The sequence below is a fragment of the Harmonia axyridis genome, chromosome 2 (genome assembly GCF_914767665.1).
Source record: "Harmonia axyridis chromosome 2, icHarAxyr1.1, whole genome shotgun sequence".
NCBI lineage: Eukaryota > Metazoa > Arthropoda > Insecta > Coleoptera > Coccinellidae > Harmonia > Harmonia axyridis.
This window is the reverse complement of record NC_059502.1, coordinates 54,427,329-54,452,270: the sequence shown is the minus strand read 5'-3', so window position 1 is coordinate 54,452,270 and position 24,942 is coordinate 54,427,329. Positions and strand designations below refer to the sequence as shown.

Genomic DNA, 24,942 nt, shown 5'->3' with positions numbered 1-24,942 from the left:
TGTCATGAAATTGTCAATAAAGACAATTAGTTTCGAAATATAAGCCTATAAATTTCAGTTGATTTTTTTTAATATTCTTCCTCATCAAACTTCAGGTTATTTTAGTTTCAGAAAAAATTGATTGAAAGTACTTAGTATGAGCGTAAAAGTAGTTAAGGTAGGTACATATAATGGTTTGGAATATTTCTGGGCTAAAATCAATTCTGAACATTTTTTTGGAATAGGATGAAGAATTAATGAGTTTGAAATTGGACAAACCCGGTCGTGTTAAGGTGATAGCAATGAGTGAATTTCTAAAATTGGAAAAAAATGAAATATTTTTTCTGAATACAATGAATTTTTAGAGTCAAGAACAACTAGCTAAACATACTATAGATAGTCAGTTTGAAGATAAACCTATAGAAAGAAGTGTATATTTATTGACGTAAGTTTTATTCAGTAATTATCAAATTCGAATCAACAATATTGATATAACAATAACTACTTATTTGATATATAGAGTGCCAAAAAAGTAAGGTAACTCCTCAATAATTCTTGTACGAAGAATTATTAAGGAAAATACTCGCACTCTTCGATTTTCAATTTCAAAGGCAATTTATCCTGTCCTTTTTTTTATTTTATATGCGCTATCTAATGAAGAAAAGAGGAGTTTGGCCAATCTTGAGTACGCGTCTCAAAAATTTTTGAAACAAAGTCGAATTGGTAGCCAGAATGGTCAGATCAGTATTTCTAGACACCTTGAGAGAATAACATGAATACAATGATAATATAATAATAATTATAAATTATTAGATCAATGACTTTATTTATAGAGAATAATGTATTAAGTAATTTGCAGATTATGTAGTTATTATGAACTGTAGTTATATTGGTACGTAGTCAGTAGTGTATTGCGAATTGACCTTGATAACTTAACCTTATTTGAATAATTTTTTTTATATACAAACAGTTAGTTGCTCTATTTATATTAAACAGTAATTCTCTTTTAATTATATAGTCATGGGCATAATTACTTGAACGTAAAAGTAATTGATTATCATGGAATATGGACTATCTGAAAATTTTGCTTTTGCTAGCGACAAAAATAAAGTGCTTGATGCAATATTCGATACATCAAACATATTATTGTAAATTATTTCGATAAGTATTAAATGTATTTTAATCCATTTACTTGTAGGAAAGGTGACGATGTTCAAAAACTCAGTATTGTTCAGAACTTACCACAGTTATACCAATTTGAACCAAATGCTACCATCAATCGTATATTGCCAAAAATCCAACAAGAACTTCCAGGCTCGTCTAGCGAATTTAACATCGCTACTGCTAGAATATTTCAAATTTTAATACAAAAGAAAGTTCCTATAAACTTACTGAGTTCTATTATTCAAGGTATAGATTCTAGAGATCCTTTAGTTGCTACTACCTGGATTGAAACATTACTAGAAGTTATAAACCACCTTTCCGATGCACAGATAAGGAATGATGTAAATATTCTTCATATTTGTTGTTTGGAATTGGAGTACAGAAGTCTCTTTTTTATTTTAAAATAACTTTTAGGTATTGAAATGGGCTGTTCAGAAATCAGCACCAAGTAAGCCTACTCTTTATCGAGTGGCCAGCTGTCATTTATTAGGAAGATGTGCTGTACACCCTAAAATTCAAAGTATAGAGTAAGTGCAATGATTATTTATTCGAGCATGATTTTTGAGTCATTGCAAGAGTGAATGTGTTGGAATGTGTTTAGTTAGAAGAGAGTTAGTAGTAATTTGGAGAAATATTTGCTAATTTTAATAGAATTAGATGAAGAAATATGGGAACCAATAAATAAACTTATACTTGAAATTCTTAAGCACTACTGCATTTACAAGAAAGTAATTATAATTATTACTGGCAGTATATATCTAGATCTCTATAATTTCCACAAAGTTAAATAACTTATATAGCTGTTCAGTCAAGTGACTTAATTTGTATTCTGATGTTTTTTTCTACAGGGTCAAGACAACTATATTGCCACTTGTACAGGGACTAGCTCAAGATGTTTCATTTGAAGTTAGAGCTTGTATGGCAGGGCAATTATCCAATATTGCACAGGGTAAATTAATTCTGTTTATATGTATAATGAATATCTCAGAATAATATTATATCATATTCAAGTACCCATGTACAAAGACTAAAAGAGATTAAGTAGGAAAAGGAGTAAAAATAAATACTTAATTTATATATTTTCATGTAACATATTTATTTGTTCATTAATGATTTTCAGGTTTAAATGATTCAAATCTGATCAAATCAAACCTATTACCAAGTGTTGTGGAACTTGCTAAAGATACTAATACTGTTGTTAGATCATCTACGATTGTTGCTATTGCCCAACTCTTGCAACATTTCTCTAATGGTAAGTTAAAATTTGTATACTACATCTGAAAAATATCCATAAAAATTATAGCACAATTTGTGTTATTTTATTAATTTACTTATGGAATGACAACAAATAATTTATCTCCTTTATATAGATGATTAAAAATGTGTATCTTATTGAAAAGATTGAATTTCTGGATATATAGCCACTTAAAAGATATAGTTCTCTTAGGGGATTGTCAATTTTTTTCTAATCTCTAAATTATAGATTCTAGACCTCATAATATGATGTTTCTGATCAACATGCCTAGTTACTAGTTTTGGAGATACTGGGTGTTGAATGTTTGAATATGGATTTTGATTTTTGACATAATTTTTCATGTTCTCAAAATTTTTAATTGAAAATTCTACATTTTTAGGCACGAAGGTTGTCAATTAGGACTCTAAGTTAGCACTGCTCATAGAGGGTTTTAGTCACACTTGATGTTCGATTTTAGAATAGCGAGGAAGGAAAAACTGCATCTATATCATTACACTCATAGTCAAAATATATGTATAACTTCAAGATGTGCGAATCCAAAACTTGCCAAATTGCTTATTTGATTCACTAAACACAACTTTGTGTTACTAGTGCCCTATATAAGCAATGCTAATTTAGTGTCCAAATTGGCAAATCTCATGCCAAAAAACGTAAAATTGACAATTTTCAGATTGAAATTATAAAATATTTGTCTAAGGCATATTGGACAGAATCATCATATTTTGATAGAAGATAGAATCTACAATTCAGAGACTGGACATTTTTAATAAATCAACTTGTATGTGGAGGACACGAAATGCGGAAAACTTGCTCAAGTGTTATTTAAAGAAAATTCAGAACGTAAGTCTTTTATAGTCAATTGTTTATTTTCATTTCAGAAACGAAACAGGATGTCATAATACCATTATTTAAAGAATTATGTAATCAAGCAGCTGAAGAAAATGAAGCATCCTACCCTGTACTTGCTAGAGAATTTGGAAAGTATATGACGGGATTACTGAACGTTTTATCCCAAGCAGATTGCTTGTGGTTTTTGAAATTTTTTAAAATTCTGTCATCGAAAGGTTTGGGATCCAGCCAAGGTGATAATGTGGACCCTACACAGGTAAACCTATGAAAAGTTTAATAAAAAAATTAAAAATTAATTAGCATTTAGTATTGTACGAAAGACCATCCGTAAACTAATATTGAAACTTTAAGGGAGTATACTGTAGACACTTCTGTGCACAAAATTTACCATCAATAACATCGTTTACTTTGAATCGAGCCAGCAATTCAATGGATGTCTGGTATTCTGTATTTCGAGATCTAGCTGCTGATCCATGCTATATAGTAAGAAAATCTGTTGGAGCGTGTCTTCATGAAGTTGTTGGCATTTTAGGTAATATTTATTTCAAGAGAAATTTGCCAAATGAATGTTGAATTAATAATAACACTAACAATGTGTATGAATTTATTTTTCTGTTTTGTGAATTTTTGATTTATTTATATATTGTATAATTTTGAATGATGAAAGTTTCAAAATATTAAGAGTACGAATACTTGACACTGATTGCTCAATTCTATAGTTCCAAGTTGCTGATGAATTTTTTTCATACTTTAAAAACGGTATAGTAATTATACTATACCGTTTTTAAAGTATGAAAAAAAAAAAAAAATAATACTTGCATTAGCAAGTATTATTAACATATACAGTAATCTCTTTCAAACTTTAATGAAGCAATCTTAAAGAAAATAACAACAAACAAAACAAAAGTGTATACACCCCAAGATATCCATAGCTCACGAGCATCACTGGTACTGGAACTTAAAACATTTGCAAAATAATGAAGTCCTAGAAAGGTCATCAAATGAGGACGAAGCAAGTATGAAGAAAACCAGACATGAATGGCAGCGTAAAACGTAAAAGAAATATTTCTCCAAAACAAAGAGCACATTTAACTCACCAACTGAAAATTGACTCACCATTCAACACAGATAACTATTTGTAGGATATTTTTTTTGACCATCAAGTTGTATGAAAACGCTTGATTTTCGATACAAGTACACACTCTGGATTTATCTCACACCGAATACTTTTCCCCATATGTTCTTTTTTTGAAATTTGATGAAGAATACTCATAAGCGGTGTTCATTCAGCTTCAATAGAACGGCCATTTTGGTTTTCAGTCACAATGGAGAAGTGGCCGGTAGAGCAAAGCGTTTTTGAATACGATATGTATTTTATAAACAGTGATTTAGTCTTAGCACCTTAACGAGCATTTCGCGTTCATTTCAACATCGGCCGGCATGGTGCAGAATAAGGTTAAAAATTTTCGCTACTACAGGCAACATAATGAATAAAACTTTGTTTTTTGTAAAGTAAATGACGTATAGCCACAACGCCAGGAGCACAGTAACAACAGATTTACTTGAATATATATGTTCTGAAATAGATCAAAAGAAGTATGTTGTTACCATATGTGAAACTATAACTGATCCCCTAAAAATGGCTAATTTTTGTAATAGATATTTTAATGCAGTTGGTATTGACATGGCAAAGACAGTTCCTTCTCCACAAGATGAATGTAAGGAAGACACAACCACAATGAATTCAATTTTCCTTAGGCCTGTTACCGAAAGTGAACTAATAGGAATTATAGGTTCTCTGAAAAATAATAGCTCTACAGGACATGATGGCATTCATGTGAAGATAATAAAACAGACTCATATATAGGTAGAGGTGTTGCATCCTTTATTGCATATTATCAATTTAATTTTAGAAAAAGGAATTGTACCGAGTGACTTTAAAATTTCCATAATAACTGCCATACATAAATCTGGTTCCCAAACCTCTATAAGTAATTACAGACCAGTGAGCCTCAAGTAATTTCGCAAAAATCCTTGAAAAATGTATAAAAAATAGATTGATCGATTTTTTCAAAACAAACAATGTTCTATCTTCAAATCAGTTTGGTTTTGTTGGGGGGTTTGGTGCTTCGGATGCCATGATTAAACTTACAACAGAGATTATCAATAACTTAAATTCAGATAAAAAATGCTTGGCTGTGTTCTTGGATCTAGCCAAAGCATTTGATACTATGCCACATGATAAACTCCTTCGAAATTTGGAAAGATATGGCATAAGAGGAAGGGCTCTTAAATTGTTAGAAAGTTATTTATCAAACAGATATCAGATGCTAAAACTCAACAATGTTAGAAGTGAGAAGCTGAGGATTGTGACTGGTATTCCTCAAGGTACTGTGCTGGGACCTTTGTTGTTCATTTCTTAAATTAATCCATTATTGAGATTATCTGGCATTGGTGGAATGATCATATCATATGCTGATGACACAGTGCTTGTTTTTGCGGAGGATACCTGGGAAAAAGTGAGAGATCGAGCTGTTGATGGTCTGGCTGTGATAACAAATTGGCTCCGAAGTTACAAACTATCTTTGAATTGTACCAAAACAAATTACATAGCATTCTCCGTTACCAAAAGGAATAGATCACACTTTTGACAGTATACCCATGGGAACGCATAGCATACGGGAGGTATCACACACCAAATACCTTGGAGTTGTTATCGATCAATTTCTTAAATAGCAACCACATATCGATTATGTATCAGGAAGAATCCGCAAATTCGTACATAATTTTTACCTTCTGAGAGAGTTTATGAATAAGAAAACACTAATAACAATATATAAATCTTTAGTGGAATCAATTATCAAGTATGCATAAACTAAATATAGTACAAAAATATATTCTAAAGGTCATGTTCAAAAAGAGTAAGAGATATCCCTCTGATTTGCTGTTTTCCGTTGACGTTCAATAAAAAAAAAGATGTAATAATCTGTATGTGCCTAACAATTAAAGAAACTTGGACATGAAGATATTTAATAATATATTTTTTTTAATCATTGATTTCAGACCTCAAATCAGTTGAACAAAACTGGCACCGAGGCCTTTAACTAACAAATTAATTATAAGAAGTATAAAAATATCAAAAAATAAACAAATCGATAAATTATTCTTGAAATTAACTTGACTTATTTTCTGTTCTTAAAATATACTCTTAAATTGCAAAATACAAGTTCTTTTCATTTCCATTCAACAATGTCTTTGTTATGTTGTTGAACTTTTGTACACTCCGATAGATTGGCGAGTTTTGTGTTCTGGAATAGTAATTTCTTATTCTATCTCTAGTTCTCAAGTTATAGTCATGATTCAACTTTGTGTTGACTTCAATCAATTCATTTTGCATATGAATATGATAAGCTTGGAAGGTTCAATCATTTTTAAACTATTTATCTCCAACATTGGATACTCCTTATACAACGCTTTACTAACTTTATAGTAATCAACTGAAAAAAATAGTTTTTATTGCCTTGTTCTGCAGTCTTCGTAGTTTAGTATTCCATTTGTCGGAGCATTTCCAAAACATGGCATTAGGTACCTTAAGTGCAGCTCAATGAAGCAGTTATACAGGAGATATTTGCTACTGACATTCAATGTGTTTCTGCACCTCCTTATAACTCCCAAAATTTGAACCACTATCCATAATGCCATTCACATGTGCGTTCCTCGTAAACTTATGAGTGATTGTCAGTCCTAAGTATTTATACTATTGTACCCTTTCGATTTCAATGATATTTATGTTCATATTCATACTAATTCATGGTTTTCCTGTTTGCTGCAACACCATGTAGACATTTTTTTCTATATTAATGCTAAGTCTATTATAGTACAGGCATTCAAAGTATCGTTTTAGGTAACTATTAGCTGTATCCTCAATTTTTGTTGCCTCAGTACCAGAGAAAACAATCAAAGTATCATCACAGAATTTGAAATACCTAGCTCGGAGTCCAGCATATGTCAGACTATGTACATTTAATAAGAATTCCACTGGTCCCAATTTTGAGCCCTGAGCTACACCTACACCAACTTCAGTCTCTTCACTGATTTTCCCATTTACTTCTTTGCACTGTTTCCTTCCTTCATTAATATTAATTAAATACTTTATGTTAACTAACACACATTTACTTAATACTCTTGTTACTATTTAGATGTCTAAAAACCTGGTGAATGGACTGATTAGATTTTGTTTTGCCAATTTTGAGAATATAAGTTAAGTTTCGTTATGTCAACTGTAGGTAGGGCTATTAACAATTGATGATAGATCCTTTTTATTTATTCTTTATGAGTTTTGTGACATTTTGTACCTATGTATCTTTCATTATAGTTGAGACCTGTGTAAGCAATTCTTGAAATTGTAAGAACACCAATAAACTCTCTATATATTTCAAATATTTGAATTCATTCTAGTAAACTTTTTGTGTTTTGTTTCATGACTTTGCACGATCATACTCGATTACACATCGCTTTTGATTGGCCATCATCGGGTTTTAATTAATGTATGACATTGCGGCGACGCCGCGAAATAAAACTAATATTCTCAATTTGGTCGAATGTCATTGCATTCAAAATTTAACGAGTGCATACACCATGTTTTTAGACATCTTAGTTACTATGTTGAATGTATCAAGGAATGAGAACTAACAAATTGAATGCTATATCAACATTCTCTATCATTTTTAAGGAATCCAATGCAGAATAATAAAGCCAGATATTGTTCGACTTCTGAGAGACGATGCTGAGGATGTTCTACACATGGTAGTACCCAAGTTAGGCATAACCATGGAAACCTTGTGCAATTATGGCTTGCTCAGCAGAGAGACAAGTACTCAAACTTCTTTGGAAATTGGCAGGGCAATCCTTAAATGTCACATGGAACTATCGAAAGGGGTGAACTGGAGGATGCAAACAGATCTACTTGCCCAGTTGGAACATCTTCCTAATTGCTTACCTTCAGATTTTATCCATCAGCATTTCACTCCAGTCATTTTCGCCATAATTGGGGATCAGGTAAGTGGAACTAATTAGGAGTTCTCATTTTGGACAACTCCTGTTTCTCAATATTTTGTACAGGGTGGTCCAAATTCGATGTCTAATGATGGGATCTTCGAAAAATTTATGGCAATTTGACCAGCCTGTACATAATACTCAAATAAGGGTTTTTCAATAGGAATTATACAATTTAAAATGGCTATAATGGAAACACTGTGTATAATTTTTTGACATTTCTTATGTCATTTGTGTTCAGTAGGTTATGTCATATAATCATGTAGGGAAACACATTTCAACACGTTTAGAAATTGTTCTATAAAAATCAGTGCTCCTTTGTGAATACTGAGAAAAATTTAAGAAGAAAGCATGAACGACATTATTCAGTTAATCGACTCACTATTTGTTATATTGTAGACAAATTTAAAAGTGAATTTTTTTACATGATGAAGAGTGTCAGTTCTATACTTTTACAAACTATCTGAGTAATTTCGTCCATAAGTCATTTTAAAAATTCTCTCAGTATTCACAAATGAGCACATATTTGGATAAAAAAAAATTGATGAACGGCGTTGAAGCGTATATCTTTCCATGATTAAATGGCATAACCTACTAAATACAAATGGCATAAGGAATGGCGAAAAATAATACACATTATTGCCATTATTATCATTTTAAATTGTATTATTCCTATTGGAAAACTCTTTATAATCCTTTTTCAGAAAGCAAAACCCGTGAAAGCACAGGCTGCCAGATTACTTTTGGTGTTCCTGCGATACAATATCAAAGAGATTCAGAGAAAATGGATCAGAGAAAACCTGATGAATCGCTTATATTTATCAACTTCGTGTTATACCCGACACATATTTATCAAAATGTGCGAAAGTGCTATGTCAGTATTCAGCAAAAAATACTTCAAGGACCATTTTTTCCAACCTCTACTATATCTATTGGGTAAATAATGATTTTTCATTATCATCCTAGGTCAATATGAACTCAAGCCTAATATGCTATATTCTAATGAATTTTCAGACGATAGAGTATCAAATATTAGACTTTGTACCATAAAGCTGATGCCACAAATGCGTGGTATGCTTGGACCAGAGGATAAAGCCCTTCTACAGACATTTGACAATATGGTCAAGAAACTCGAGCTTACAGAAAAAGATAAAGATGTGCAGTATACGTTGAGATGTGTATTGAAAAATATGCAGATCCATCAATTCGACGGTACTAAACAGGAAGCCATCATAGAAGAAAAACAAAGACAGGAGGATGAAGCGAAAATAGCTCAAGGGAAAATAGTGGAAAACTATAAATTGATGGAAGGTAAGCTAGACAAATAATTAGGTTTTCTCATCTGAACGACTTAGTTGCCAGTGCAATTCTGAAAGACTGGAAAAAATCGACAAACTTATACTTAATTATTTCTTAAGGCAGTAAAAATTTATATATTGTTTAAAATATGAGGTTTGGACTGTAATTATTTTTCTCTAATTCTGTGGTTATTCCGTTCATTCTTCCACATCTTGTAGAACAAAATCGTGCGAGAATATATCAGAAACGCACAGTTTTCATGGTTATATTTTATTATTCTATGTTGGCACTCCGAACTTTCCGCTACGGCTTTATCTGTCAATTCATCAAATTGTCTTAAAGAAATTAGTTCTGCCAACCAACATTTTTCAATGCAAAAATCACTAAATTATATTTATGGAAATATTTCATTAATTTCAATGAAAATGCATTGAATTAGAGAAAATAATGTATAATACTCGTACAGAAGGCTCATTCTACCACTCGTTCATTCCAAAACTCGCCACTTCGTGGCTCGTTTTTGAATTTTGAACTCGTGGAAGAATATCAATGCCTTCTGCACTTGTATTATAAATAACTAATAGACGATTTTAAATGGAGAGAGAAGCACGTTTTTTTTTTGACATGGGGGATACTATCGAATTTCTTTTGGAACATCTGTTTATATCATTCATCATATTCTTTCATTGCAGGACTACCATTTGCCTCCAAGCGACCAGCTGAAACCAATAAGGCATTCAAAAACTCTCTGACATTTCCTTCACAAAGGTAACATCAACTGTTGTTAAAAAACTATTAGCCTTTTTTTTTAATGCTTCTTTCTGTAGCAGATTCACTTTCCTTGAACAACATTTCTATACAGATGCGGGAATCAGTTTACCAATAAAGGCTATACCACCTCCCATTTTAACAGAAGATACTGTAGAATTAGAAAGGTTTTCTTCCTTCAAGGATAGGTTAGTTTTAGATTTACTTGGGGATGGTCCGCCTCAGTTATACAATGATTTGAGCTCTTCAGATTTAACATTGTCTGTAGAAAATGTTGATCTAGAAACTATGTCTGATCACGAAATCAAAAAGTTAGAATTGTCAACCACCAACATAACTGACGATATAAAAGTGAATTTGACAAAAATGAGCAAACTTCAACTCCATGAAAATCCCAGTGAAACCCAAGGAAATGTATTGAGCAGAAGAAGTTTAAGCAATAGCAAAATTCCTGTTAGCTCAAGAAATAATCGGAAATCATTAGATTTCACCCATGAAGGGCCAACTATTTCAACACCAGTTATTATGAGAAATGACTTGCACCTCATTCCTTTTAGATCGAATTCTAAAATTCGACCTAAGTCAGAAGTGCTGACAAATAGACATTATGGAATCGAATCATCGGTTGACAATTTTCACAGAAAAATTAGTAAGGGATTTTCGACAGAAAATTTAGGTAGGATTAAAACTGAAATACCAGTGATGAAAAGAAATTTTGAGGGCACAAAATCTCTAGAGGAAATAAGTCCAAGAAATAAAGAGTTCCACAATAATCATAAGACGTATCTTAAGGAGTCTAAGCTTCCAAAAAGTAGGTATAAATAAAAATTTACTGTCATCTTTTTTCAAGCATGCCCGCTTCATCTTCTTAAATATTATTTGAAATATTTAATTTTATCGAGTATTAATTACTTGTATTTTGCAGAAATTTAGCTATGCCAAAAAATATTCCCACATTTGGGTGAAGGATCAATTAAATAATGATCGTCCAGTATTCCCATATTATAGTGTTCAATGTATTTATATGATATTTAATGTACTGTTGATCGAATATTATAATTATATTAATGTTTTCATTATATTTATATTTTATCATGACAAATCTTCCATCTTTTCTTTGATGCTAATTGATATTTGATAAGTTAATTGAAATGTATGATTCCCCATTTACATTTCCTCTGCTAATACTGAAATTACATCTAAACATACTTTGTTGTTTGAAGTTGATAATTTTTATATTGCTCTATCTCAAAAAATATCAGTCCAATGATGTATTAACTGAGAATATTGTTTCAAATTGACTTAAATTAACTCAATTTTTTTATATTTAATTTCAATGAAATGCAGACTTCAAAATAAGCTCAAGCATATATAAAGTGGATATCTAATAATAATAATAATGAAGGAACAGAGATGAAATGAAGATATTTGAACAAATCCCTTTTAAACATCGTTTTGAGATAAGGGGGTGTACTTCATTTACTACATAAAGTTTTTAAAATAAAAATATTCAAAACTGTTTGAACACACAGAACTTGTTCACTAGTAAGCAAAAATAAATCGCCCAACCTCAAAGTCTTACGATGGGTTTCATAAAATTTTTATCGTGGCGATTTGCTCGATCAAATCATTTCTGTGTTCAATTCCAGTTTATTTTTGACTTATCCATAGATTTGAAACTACAATAAACAAGTTTTATGAAACCCATTGTAAGTGGAAGTGGAACTACACTATGAGTATAACGCTGTAACTATAAGATAGTGGAAGTTCTCTTCTCTCGTCTTGTGTCTAGTTAGACTTTCACTTAAATTACTTTAAGATGAAAAAATCAACAGTGGATTAAGAGAAAATTAACTGCATGGTATTTACTAGCAATAACTTTAATATACCAAAGTTTGATAGACTATAAACGAAAATGAATGAAGTACTGAAAAAATATCTCAAGTACGCAAATATTTGGTAATTATGATTGATACCAAATGAGGTGAGACTGCCTGTCTGATTACATCACAAGGAAGATTCTTTTATCGTTGGCAAAATTTAATTGAACTTAAAAGAGCATACCATGCGCCATCTCCATTATGGTATAAAAAGATGTGGAGGTTATATGATATATGTTATTTCAAACACATTGATATTTTGCAAAAGTGAATCTTGAAAATTATGTAAAAAAAAGGTAACGCTTACCTTAGCGATGAAATAATCCAGATGACAAGTGATAACAGAGGGTATTTAATGTTTATTTTGATGAGTTCTGTTGAAAGAAAGCTTAAGGAACCAGAAATTCAAAAAACAAGCTAGGTCTTATTTTTGAATATATTTATATGGAATACAAAAACAAATGACTTTATGAGAAATAACTTTGAAGTACTTTATCATAACCATGACCTTGAAATCAAAATCCAAGGTCACATTTAATATCTGCATCCTTCTGCAGACTTAGAAACTTTCACTTTTTTTGACCCAGGCTCTTTCCAAGGAGTTATTTCAAAATTAGTACCCTGTATAACTATCTACTTTGGACAATCAAAAACTTCTGCAGGATGTTACAGGCGAAACAACATCAAGTTAAATAAATTATTAGAACACGATTAGAAAGTCCAAAATATTCTAATTCTGTTTAACAGTAGGCCATGATAGCCTTCAATATTATAATTCACCATTCTTAGGAGAAAGTATAGAATTTATTTCAAAGTAGAGAAGATCTGAAAATAACCTCTCCTTACGCCTTGAAAAGACCAAAGGAGTTAAAGCACTTCCAGTGTTATCTTTTTCTTAGATGACCTGTAATAAAAAAATCTAGAGAGGTATAGTTAAGTGGACATCTTTCACAAATCACGAATGTAGATATTAGGATAGGATGTTCCAAATTCGATTTCTAAATAAAAAAGAACATTCAAATACTCTATTAATAATCTCTCAGTATATAATATAAGGTCAATTAAATATAAAATTACATCCACAACAAAGAAAATCCTATAATCTACTTTATTTGTCGTACTTCCTTTGTTTTAGTATTAATAACATATTTGTATTTTCCACCAGGTCTACTATTCTCACCATCTTCCTTTTTGGCATCTTCTCTGAATTGCACAGTTCTTTTCCTTCTTGTGTATTCGTTTGAATCAATAGATTTTGTATTTTCTTCATTCTGAACTTCTTCTGTTTTTATATCATCATTATTCTCAATAGATTTATTTTCTTTGTTTTCATTCACTGAGCAACTTTTCCTTTCTGATTCCTTGGTAGGATACGATTTTTTTTGTGGTTGTGTTATTGCCTCTATTACTTCTGGTGGTATTATTCTCATCTTTTTATTACTGAAACATTCAGAAAGGCTCTGGGATCTGTCGACTTTGGGCATTGTTATTGTTTCTTTTTTAGGTTTTTGTTCTTTCTTCAGTGAACTTTGAATCAATTTATTACCAGCATTTTCGGTATCTTTTTTTTCTTCAGTATCTTTCTTTTCTTCAGGTTTTGCGAGTTCAGATTGTAAATCTAAAATTTTGTTTTCTAATTCCTGTAACTTCAAGTCCAAAAATCTTTTCTCGCTTTCCAATTCTGCTGTCCTTGATTTCCATGATGCCATCTGGTAATATAATTGAGAAATCTTTCTAGCCCTCATAGAATGGGTCATAGAGTGATCACTCAGAATGCCTCTGAGTTTATCTACTTCTTTCCTGAGAAAATAAAACATGAATAAAAAATTTTTCTGGAGAAACCATTAAAAATCCAAAAATAACAAAGCAAATTATTTAGACTAAGATTTCCCACAATATGGTTCCCGCAGGAATATTGAATGGGCCCAGAAAAACAAGACAAAAAAATTTAAAAAAAGTATCCTCCTCAAAAAAAATAGTACTTCTAGTATTTAAATAATGAAATTACAGGTTGGAACTCAATGTTTATTTTTTTTTTTGGCCAGTTCTTCATTCATAAAATCGTTGTATAAAGCTCATACAGTAGAACAATGATACTCAAACTAGGAATTTTAGCTTTTTTGAATATATGGTGTAAATTAGAACTTCTTTCAAGAAGCGAAGGACAAGGAAGCGTGGTGCCCATTTGTGTAAGAGAGAATTAGAAGCTTGCACGTAAACAATGTCAACACTGATGGCTCGGTCCATAACGCAAGATAAATATGGATTGAATATAGATTTGATGATTGATTCGTACCTAGTTCGCTAAAATTGTGCTTGATTGTTCTTTTAACTTCCCGCTTTATTTTCTTGAATTTTTACGCTTACGCATTTTGTTAGTGTTTCTTCTACACCGCTTTTGAAACCAGAAAGTTGGAGCTGATAACCCGCACCAAGGGCCCTGTGAAGGGCTGTAATTTGTATCAGAGTCCATTTATTCTTCAACCTGATGCCCCATTTGGTGAGTCATTATTGTTGACCACAATTTTTACATTATTATTTTATAATATTATCAAATATTTCGCTGTCGCAACTTCATACGCTAGCAGGTATAGTCCATTTTTCTCTTAAATTTTACTGAGCTATTGGACGTAACAGTGCCACTCCCACTGACAGAGAAATTATGTCATGCTATTCCTTAGAATAAAATTGGAATCAGCTTGTAAGGGAAGAAATAATATTTTACACTCACCTCTGCCGCTGTATGACTGCCTCATAATACCTATAATCTTTTTCTGCTGGTAGTTCTTGCTGTGTCAACTTATCGATTTCTTCCTTATAGCTTTGCACCAGATCCCTCATGGCACTCATTGAGGCACTTCAATAAAAATTTGTTAGTTTTAAAGATCAAAATATAAAGAAAGCGCCGACGTGAAGTTTATGAACGCTCGTTTATTCATGCGCAAATTTCGCCCGCAAATTTCGCCCTTGGAGGACACATAACTGTATACAGGGTTGCGACGAGGACTTAAATTTTTTTGAATATTTCTGAAATTTTTTTTTCAAAAGAACCTTTTTAATTTTCGATCCTTCCAAAATTATAAGACTGTTTGCGGTTTGGACCAAAAATGTACAGGGTGTTCATGAGACCATCATGAACTTGGCCAACTAAAATTCATCGAAACTCAAGATTTTAAAATTACAACCTATATTTTTTTTCTTTCAGTCAATTCTATGTATAAAAGAGGGGGATTACTTAATAAACCCCATACCTAGAATGAAAACTTTAAAAGTTATCAAGGAAGAACTTGAACTAGAGAGAAACAGCAATTTCTGAGTATAGTAGACGGTGACACAAAAAGAAACTAAAAGTCAATGTTTCAAACTAAATTTGACATTTTCATGAGTTTTGCATTATCTTGGTAGTGTAAACATCAAAAGGACATTTGCCCATTGTGAAAACAATAAATACTTTTAACTTTTTACCTGAGCAGAGTCAGAGTAAAAATTGGTATATAAAAAAAATATTTTATTTGATTCGTGTAATCTATAATTAAATTCAATTCACAACTTCAAGACTTATCCTGTATAATAAATATATAGTATTATCAAAGAATATGTACAATGGAAAAAAAGATACATACTTGCAAATAACGACAGATTCAAAAAACTACAGAAAGAAGTTAAAGCAATGGTGAAAACAAACAAGCAGAAACACATTCAAGAAAAATTTGCCAACTCAGATGGGAATGAACGGAAACAATGGAAAGTTATAAAAGGCCTGATGAATCACCCAGAAAAAGAGAATACAATTATAAAACTGGTATCAGATGGTAGAGAATATACTAGCAGGACTGAAATAGCTGAAATCCTAAATGATCATTTTATTAATATTGCAGCAAACTCCAACTCAGACATACAAAGCCAGTTATCAAATACAGCAAGACCAAGTTTTAATGTAGAAATGCACATATATCCAACAAGTGCAAAGGAAATTGTAAGCATCATCACAAATTTAAAAAATAATACGGCACCAGGACATGATGGTATAAAAATCACAACGATTAAAGCCATAAAAGATCAAATTGCCCCAATATTAGCATTTATAATTAACGCCGAAATAAAAAAATCCAAGTTCCCTAAGGCATTAAAAATTGGGAAGGTCACGCCTATATTCAAGAAAGGTGACAGAACAAGTACTGGTAATTATCGACCAATAACTGTAATCAGTGTATTTGCTGAGGTTTATGAACATGTGATAAAAAAGAGGTTGCTCAAGTATCTTGATGATATAAATTAGCAATATCAGAATCAACATGGGTTCACAAAAAAACGTAGTACTCAAACGGCTTTAGTTGATACAATTGAATTCATATACAAAGCGATGGATGAGGACCAGTTGGTTCTCGCTGTACTTCTGGATTTATGCAAGGCATTCGATATGATTGTTCATCGGGTACTCATTAAAAAGCTAGAAATACTTGGAATCGGGGGGAAGGTTTTGGACTTGTTTGGAGACTACCTTGATGAGCGATACCAATTCACGGTAACAAATGAGGTGGAAAGTACAAAAAAATGTGTAAAGTCCGGTGTTCCGCAGGGAAGCATCTTGGGGCCGGTTCTTTTTCTTCTCTATATCAGTGATATCATGAATTGTGATATTAAAGGTAACATTCTGCTGTATGCAGATGATACCATACTTTTCTATTCGGGTGAGCCCAAGTTGATATTTTCTCAAGCTCAGAGGGACCTGGAATTAATTAATAAATGGACCTTGGAGAATGGCATGAAACTGAACAGTGATAAATGTGTATATCTGAGAATCTCAAAGCACATAAAAAATACAGAAAAACTATTACTTAGTATAAATGATATAGAACTCGCTGAGGTAAACAAGGTCAAATACTTGGGACTAATACTTGATAGTGGGGTGACTTTCAGTTCACATGTAGAAAATCTGATTGCAAAGTTGAACTATATCAGATACAACATTAGACGTAACTCCAAATATTTAAACACCACTACCAAATACAAAATGTATAATTCTCTTGTTGCTTCACATCTGAATTACCTTCCAGCCTTCTGGGGACAAACAACTGCCCAGATAATAAATAAACTACAAATATCACAAAATAAAGTCATCAAGGTACTATTTAACAAACCACCTTCATCAGACACCATGCAACTTTATAATGACATGAATCTTTTGAAAATTAAGGAGTTAGTTTACCTGGACAGTGTTAAGTTAATTTACAAGATTAAAAACAACTTAGTGGATACTGGCATTAATCTTAGATATGCCAGTGATGTGCATACCCACCATACAAGATCCAGACATAACATCTACATATTGCCAACTGCCAGAAACATTCCTAGGAGGAAAATAACTTACCAAGCTGCCACCTGGTTTAATGAATTGTCAAACAACATCAAGGGCTCAGATACTCTGAAGGTGTTCACAAGTAAAGTGAAAGATCAATTGTTCCAAAGAAGACAGAATAATATTTGATTTATTGAGAAATTGTTTAGTTGTTGAAATTGTTATTGTTACTATTGCTATGTTGTAAAATATGCCTGTTATGGATCACTCATGATCCCTTTGGGTTAATAAATAAATAAAAAAAAAAAAAAAGTTTCAAATTTTAATAAATATTGATTTCATCCAAAATAGTTGGTGCAGAATGTTCTCTTTTCAAATTTGATAATATAACATATCCAAAACTTTCAAGCATGCATTTATAATTTTTATATACTCTTTGGTTTCAAAAGAATTGAACCAAAAAAAGTGATACATGACATTGTGTTGAAAGTATCACGTAATTCTGTTTTCAAGGCATGTCACATTGTAAGTTAATTTTTAAAGTTATTGTATTTCTATATCAACAGTTTGAAGGGCCACGCGAAATCTATTATACTTAAGATTTTTTTTTTACTTAAGAATATTTTTAATAGTTTTGCATTAAAATTGTTTTACTCACCTATCCCCATTCAATTCGAACATGTTTCCAGGTTTGAAATTCTTCATTTCCTTATCAAATATATCTCTCAATGCAAACGCTTCTGACCTCAATATTTTAACTTCTTCAGAAAGACTGTCCTTTTCTTTCAATGTTCTATTATATTTTGCCGCAAGAGTGAGGAATTTTTCTTTTATTCTATTCCGGCTGAAATAATTGAGAACCTATTAATTTCTCTCAGAAAGAATTCTAATTAAAAGGAACAAAAATTCTACGCTGGATTTTCCAAATAGGTTTTAAGTAGTCTTTTTCATTTTCAAAGACAAGTGAAAAATTATTCAAGTGCCGTTTAAACCTATAAACCATTTACATTGTTAAACCATTATGTTTAAAAAAAAAATCCAATTTCATAACAGAACAACCATTTTAAAACAGTTTGAACTCAATATGGTTATTTACAACTTATTTGAACCAAAAGTTTATTAATAATTTACCTATCATATACTTCCGCAAACAGAGAATTTCCTTTGACATTCATATCCCTTGGTTGGTTTTGAATTTCAAATATTTCTTTCCTAAGAACACTTATTTCATCTTGGAGCTCCATAATAATTGCATTGGATTGTCTCAAATCATTTCTTGTCAGATCGAGAATTTTTTGGTATTCTTGGTTTTCTTTAACTAGGGCCTATAACATAATATTGAATCTATATTGAATATGTAAATTTCCATGTAACCACTTATGATTGACTTTTTCATTTATAATAAAATATTTCAATATACCTGGTGCAAGACTGAAAACAAGAAATGATTATCCCAAAATATCTAATATTATATTCTTACTCATTTAATGAATCCATTGATTTCAATTATGCTAACTGAGATTGTTTGATTATATTTAAAGGTCTTGTTGTCAGTTCTTGGAACTGCTTTGAGTTCATCTGTAAATTGATAATAAAAAAAAAAACCTACCAAATTTCTTTCTTCCAGCTCATTGCATTTAGCCTCATTGCACATAGATACTACATTCAAATCCTGAAGTTTTTCTTTTAGATCAGAAACTTGAACTTCTAATTCTTGAACTTGTTCAAAATCATTAATATCTATTATGGTTCTATTTTGTAAGTCTTCCAGCTGTTTTTTCAGTTTCACATTTTCAGCCTCCACTTGATGTGCTTTCTCAATTAACTCAAATGTTTCTTCCGTTTCAGCATTCTTTTGGCGAATTGACACTTCCTCAAATTTATTGTTTAGGCATTTTAATTGATTCTTCAGTTTATCATTCTCTTCCTTCCAATAATCTATTTCATCGGCATAATGTTTTTCATTTGCTTCGAAACTATCGATTTTCCTCTTGAACTCATATTTTGCTTGCTCTAGTTCTTCTCTTGATTGGACTAGCTGTAGGCTAAGATCACCCTTTATATCTTTTACTTTTTCATTTGTACCTATAAATGCAAACCTTATAAATATTCCAAATCATGAAAAACCTAATGTTATATCATCCTCAATTATACTGCAAATATTAACGTAAAGTAATTGATATACCTAAAGAAAACATCCGAATTTCAGAATGTTTGAACATAAAATCAAATGTTATTCAGAAATATATGAGCCTACGTATGCAAATGAATCTATCAAATAATAATAAAGTGAGCATCTAAGATAAAACAATTTCTGAGCATTTTGTATTAATTACGTTTTCAATAATGGTATGTTATTTAAATGAACTATTTCCTTGAATTTCATATTCCAAAAAAAACATACCTATATCAGTAACTGGTTGATTCATTTTGAAAATGTTTAAGTTTTTATTTGAAATTATTTTAACGTATTTTTAAAGGTTTGATTGTTTTGAACCGAAGAATTAGGGATGTGTCGTTCACGAACGAACGAATCAAATAGGGATGTGTCGTTCACGAACGAACGGATCAAAAGACCCGGGTCTTCATAACGAATGGTTCGATCAGGGGTAGGATTCTGTAACTTTCGTTATCATAGCAAACGAAAGCGATAACGTTACGAAGCGAAGCGAATGCGGTATTCTGTAAGCGTCTTTTTCTTTATCGTTTCGTTATCTTTACGCTTTTAGTTTCGTTGTCGGAGCTTACCGACTTTACACGAAGGAACATTGGCAACGTTGCAAATAAGTAGATATTTAAGCTACTGTAGGATTCTGCAGGTTTTGACATATGAGGTACCTGAGATAATCTCTAATAAGAGCAATGAGATAAGAGTCCCTTTTATGGACTCTAGCTGTAATGTCCTTTGAATAATCCACAGTATTTAACTTGAGTATTGTCAGAAATTATATTTTGATTTATGACTCTCATTGGAAGTTACTTAACAAAGGGTTTCATACCATTTTAAACTGTTTAGTTTATCATTAAGAATGAATTAGCTAATTGAATACAGCACCTGAATGCAAATATTGAGTATTACCAAAAGTCTTATTTGAGCACTGGAAGAAATTCGAAATGGAACCTCGTTCAATGGATTATAATTTAAGACCTTCATTCTTATTCCAGTTACAAAACCTACCCATACTACAAAATAAGTTCGGGGAGTCAACTAATAGTGTGTATAGGTATAAAGAAATATTTATCATGTTTTCAATGATTCTGATCATCGACGAGGAAATCTCTAACTCTTACAAGAGAGGAGAATAGATTTCTTCGAGATAGAAGTGATCCATTTAACTTAACGGATGAGAGATTCATAGACGTTTTCCGTTTGTCGAAACATTTAGTTCACGTTCTATTCGATGAATTGAAACCATTTATGGATAATTATTGGAGGAACACGAGAACTCCATTTGAACAGCGAATATTGATAACTCTGAGATTTTTTGCCAGTGGAAATTACCAACGCGGTATTGAACAAGAATATTTGCTAGCAGTAAGTCAACCCATGATCAGTCGTTGTGTTAGTGAAGTGACTAAATTGATTAACCATGTATTCCAAGGAAGAATTAAATTCCCTAATGATTCTGAGAAGACCCAAAATAAAGGGAAATTTTTTGAAAAATGTGGAATACCAGGAATAATTGGAGCAATCGACTGTACACACATAAAAATCTTGAAGCCATCAGAAGAAGAGCATTCCTTTTTGAACAGAAAAGGATATCACTCAATTAATGTGCAGTTGATTTGCAATTCTTCAATAATTAATAGAATGAATTTCAAACTTAATATTAAGAATTGTGATATTGTGAAGCAAAACATTCAAAATTATAACCTCGAAATCGAAATCATTCAAGTGTCATAATATGACGCTTAAGACTTGGTCACGTGGTAAAAGTGAACCAATCAAAAACGTCGTCGGACTTTTCGTAATGACAACGAACCCTAAAATGTTTCGTTATCGTTATGAGGTCGTTCTTTGCTTCGGCAAACACGACTATTGCCGAATCCCTTTACAGAATACCGAACCGAGCAAAACTGTCGTTTCGTCACGTTTTCGCTTCGCTTTGCCGTTACAGAATCCCACCACAGGTCGTCTCGCTGAAAATGATTCGTTCGTTCGAACCGATCCAGATGAGTCAAACTTTCACGTTCAGTTCATTCAATCTGTGGATCTTTTAGGTCCCAAAGATCGAAAGATCAAGATCCATGGAATGGTTCGTTATTCTAGTCTAGGTAGACTATTTCGGATGGGTTGACCGCAAAGAAACATCTGGTAATAATAAAATACATCCATTTCGCAGATGAATCATCGGCTCGGCAGTCGGCACCCGGTTTTGAATAAAAATAATAGATAGTAACTGTCTGTAATGGCTCCCTCTCATGATTATTACCAATTATGATATCTTGAAAATGTGTTAATGTATATTGTTTATTATTTTTCGATAAAAATTTTTCAGAAACATGAATGTAGGTAGTTAAAACTATACTACAAACTATGTAAAGTTGATTAAAATGAATTAAATGAATGAACATATTTTTTTGGGAACAAGGTACAGGGTGTTTCACGTAAGCGGGACTCTGGATTTTTTGCTTATCCTTTGAGCGATATTGAAAAGTGACCCACCAAAATGATAGTATTTTTCACGGGCTATCCAAATATGTTATCGGAAAACTACAGATCCGAGGCATGGAAAGTTATTGAGGAAAAACCGTTTCTCCGATAAAAATTTTTACAAATTTGACTGATTTTCAATATAGGAAAGTCTAGAGACTATTTCTCACCAATTTCTTTCTCCATTTGAAACAGAAGTTTTTTTCTTTTAAATTATATTTCATAATATTTTCTGAATGCACTATCGATTCTGAAATCTGAATCCGAATATGTGAATATAGTGGTAGTTTTATATTTATTTCAAGCTATTCCATTCAAAATGAACATGAGGAAATTCAGATTTAATATTCGGAAAATATATCCATTTTTCAAATTTTGTGAATTCTTCGCTCACGATGAGTAAATTAATAATATTGCAAAGACCACAACGTTGTTAGAATAATATATAAAGCCCCTTTATATGGAAAAATTATACATAATAATACATATTTTCTTCACATGCATTTTTCAGAATTTGATTTCTTGATTCTTGCCTTCGCAATTAATGGATCATGTTCTCGTCCTGGGAGGATCTGATTCACAATGATAATGTGATTTTGTTCGGATTCAAATATGACAAAAAATTGCAATTTCAAATCCAAAATATAATAAAATTTCAGTTCAGCAGGTAGTTTTCGTTATAATTAATAAGGCAAGGCCTCATGAATTTAGTGTTCTGTACAATGTACATATTTTTGTACATTCATGATTTATTAGTAGCTAAAACCTCGAATAGTCCGCAATCATTCAATTTGAACGAGATAAATTGGTTTATGAAATTTTTTCATAATCATTACATGGATCAGATCTCAACTCAATTCATTATATTCGGCCAATTCGGTAACTTATAACTTCTTGATAATGGATTATCTCCTTTATGTTTATTATCATGTCTCGAATATATCATTATCTCGAATATATCATTATCACGAATTCTCGATCCTATTAAAAACATACCGATCCACAAATACAAAGGTGATCTTAACTTAACAAAAACATTCTTAACCTTAACTTGACCAGGTAAAGAAAAGAAGGAACGAAAGAACCAGATCTACGGATCTTTGAATCATGCGCAAATCGTGCATGGTTCGATCTGAGCTGTGAGCTGAAAAGAACCATTGGGTCAATTGGACGGGTCTTTTGAACCGGGTCGTCAGAGCTATTGATCTGGTTCGACCCGGATCGTCGAAATTGAACGAACCACACATCCCTAATCCAAAGACCCGGGTCCGGTCCTTTCTCTATGGGTATATTTAGTATTCTGTGGGTATAATCAGGGGGGTGAAACCCAGTGTTGCCGAACGGTATAAATGACTGCGCAAAATCGGTGTATTTGGGGTAGAAATCGGTATAAGGAAGATTTTCCCAAGAATATCAATATTTTAAATAAAACATAAACAAAAGAACATTTAATTATCTAATGATATATTTTCTTCTAACCAAAGATAACATAAAGTAAAAAAATAAATAAAATTTCTTGACTAAAATCAAAATAGTTAGGTCCTGCAGTTCTTATCAATCTTTTTGAGTGCAATAAACCGGAAGTTGTTTCAGTTGAGAGTCTGTTGCATTGACTCGTTTTCATGTGATTTATGGCAGAAAAAATTCTTTCCACGTTTGTTGATGAATGAGGTAACGTATGTAAAAATATCGAAAAATTTAGTCACAGTCGGAAAAGTGGGAGTGCTATCACCATTCTTAATCAGAGCTACTCCTTTACAATATTACACAGTATCATCAGGAAAATCTTGAATTTTTTTTGTATTTCGCAAAGTTCTCCATTCTGTGTCGCATTTTTGAAAATCTTTGCCACTTATCAAACGGGGAAACCGGCATACTGGAACCACAGAGGCAGTTTTGCTATCCTTAACATCCGTGGTTTCAAAAATATTCAAGTCCTTAATGATTTTATTTTTTAATGGGAATATAGTAATTATTCATTAATTGACAGGCCTCTATATGAAAATTCAAGCACCTGACTTCGAAAATTTTTATTTGTTCTTTGTAAGATGTTCGTTGCCACTGAGAAGCTAATTCGTAACAGCGGCACCTTAATATTTTTTTATTCCTGACCCTTAAACACCAAGAAGCTGGTCAATTCCTAAAAATTTTGAATTGAATTGGAATTACCTACCGGCAAATGTTGTCGGTACCATTGAGTTAATCCTATAGAGTAATAAACATACTCGTAAACATATATAAGCCAGAAATCCCAAGGTTACAAGTTTCTAGGAGTTTCGAAAACTCCGTTGGTCTGTAACTTTCCGGTAATGAAGGCTCACGACCCTTGTGAATTTTGAGCTTGATTCATCTAAATCGAGCAAGATATGTTCATCTCATGTCTTCTCTATGCATCTCATTATAAAAATTGATTAAATTTTCGGTGAAAGATTCAATTTCGGCATGATATCTATGAAATTGAAAATACGGTATATAATTATTACCTTTCGGTATATCGGGAGAGTAGTTGTCAAAGCGGTATAAATACCGATAAATCGGTGTGTTCGGCAACACTGGACTGAAACCGCTAGTGCTAGCCACATAATACTAAATATATAAGAAGTGCTATATTTAGCTTAGAATATGTAGATAGATATTAATGTTCTAAGATATTTAGTATTCTGTGGTGCTAACGCCGTGTTAAATCAAGGCAACAATATGGCCGATATTTTGTCCGCCATCACTAAGTGTTATATGGCGG

The 24,942-nt window shown here is 31.9% G+C and overlaps 2 protein-coding genes across 7 annotated transcripts; one reads left to right on the top strand and one right to left on the bottom strand.

Moving 5' to 3' along the window:
• The first annotated feature begins 10 nt into the window (after positions 1-10).
• Positions 11-11,471, top strand: LOC123672862 (serine/threonine-protein phosphatase 4 regulatory subunit 4-like). 4 transcript variants are annotated; one of them, XM_045607179.1, is made up of 15 exons: positions 11-157; positions 225-272; positions 345-424; positions 1,178-1,484; positions 1,558-1,670; positions 1,992-2,092; positions 2,264-2,395; positions 3,277-3,503; positions 3,599-3,779; positions 7,980-8,305; positions 9,007-9,238; positions 9,317-9,613; positions 10,294-10,369; positions 10,429-11,180; positions 11,295-11,471. In XM_045607179.1, exons 1-15 carry the CDS (start codon positions 137-139, stop codon positions 11,300-11,302), a joined length of 2,901 nt encoding a protein of 966 aa, XP_045463135.1. In that variant the 5' UTR covers positions 11-136; the 3' UTR covers positions 11,303-11,471. The 4 variants fall into 4 exon arrangements, with proteins under 4 accessions (XP_045463135.1, XP_045463136.1, XP_045463138.1 ...); XM_045607180.1 differs by having other exon boundaries at positions 12-157; positions 10,432-11,180; XM_045607182.1 differs by lacking the exon at positions 10,429-11,180 and having other exon boundaries at positions 19-157.
• Positions 11,472-13,260: 1,789 nt separating this feature from the next.
• Positions 13,261-20,108, bottom strand: LOC123673776 (putative leucine-rich repeat-containing protein DDB_G0290503). 3 transcript variants are annotated; one of them, XM_045608450.1, is made up of 6 exons: positions 19,953-20,108; positions 19,158-19,633; positions 18,680-18,873; positions 18,207-18,392; positions 14,981-15,106; positions 13,261-14,049 (listed from the first exon to the last, which is right to left on the bottom strand). In XM_045608450.1, the coding sequence occupies exons 1-6, from the start codon at positions 19,975-19,977 to the stop codon at positions 13,353-13,355; spliced, it is 1,704 nt and encodes a 567-aa protein (XP_045464406.1). In that variant the 5' UTR covers positions 19,978-20,108; the 3' UTR covers positions 13,261-13,352. The 3 variants fall into 3 exon arrangements, with proteins under 3 accessions (XP_045464406.1, XP_045464407.1, XP_045464405.1); XM_045608451.1 differs by having other exon boundaries at positions 19,965-20,103; XM_045608449.1 differs by lacking the exon at positions 19,953-20,108 and adding an exon at positions 19,734-19,860.
• Positions 20,109-24,942: the final 4,834 nt, after the last annotated feature.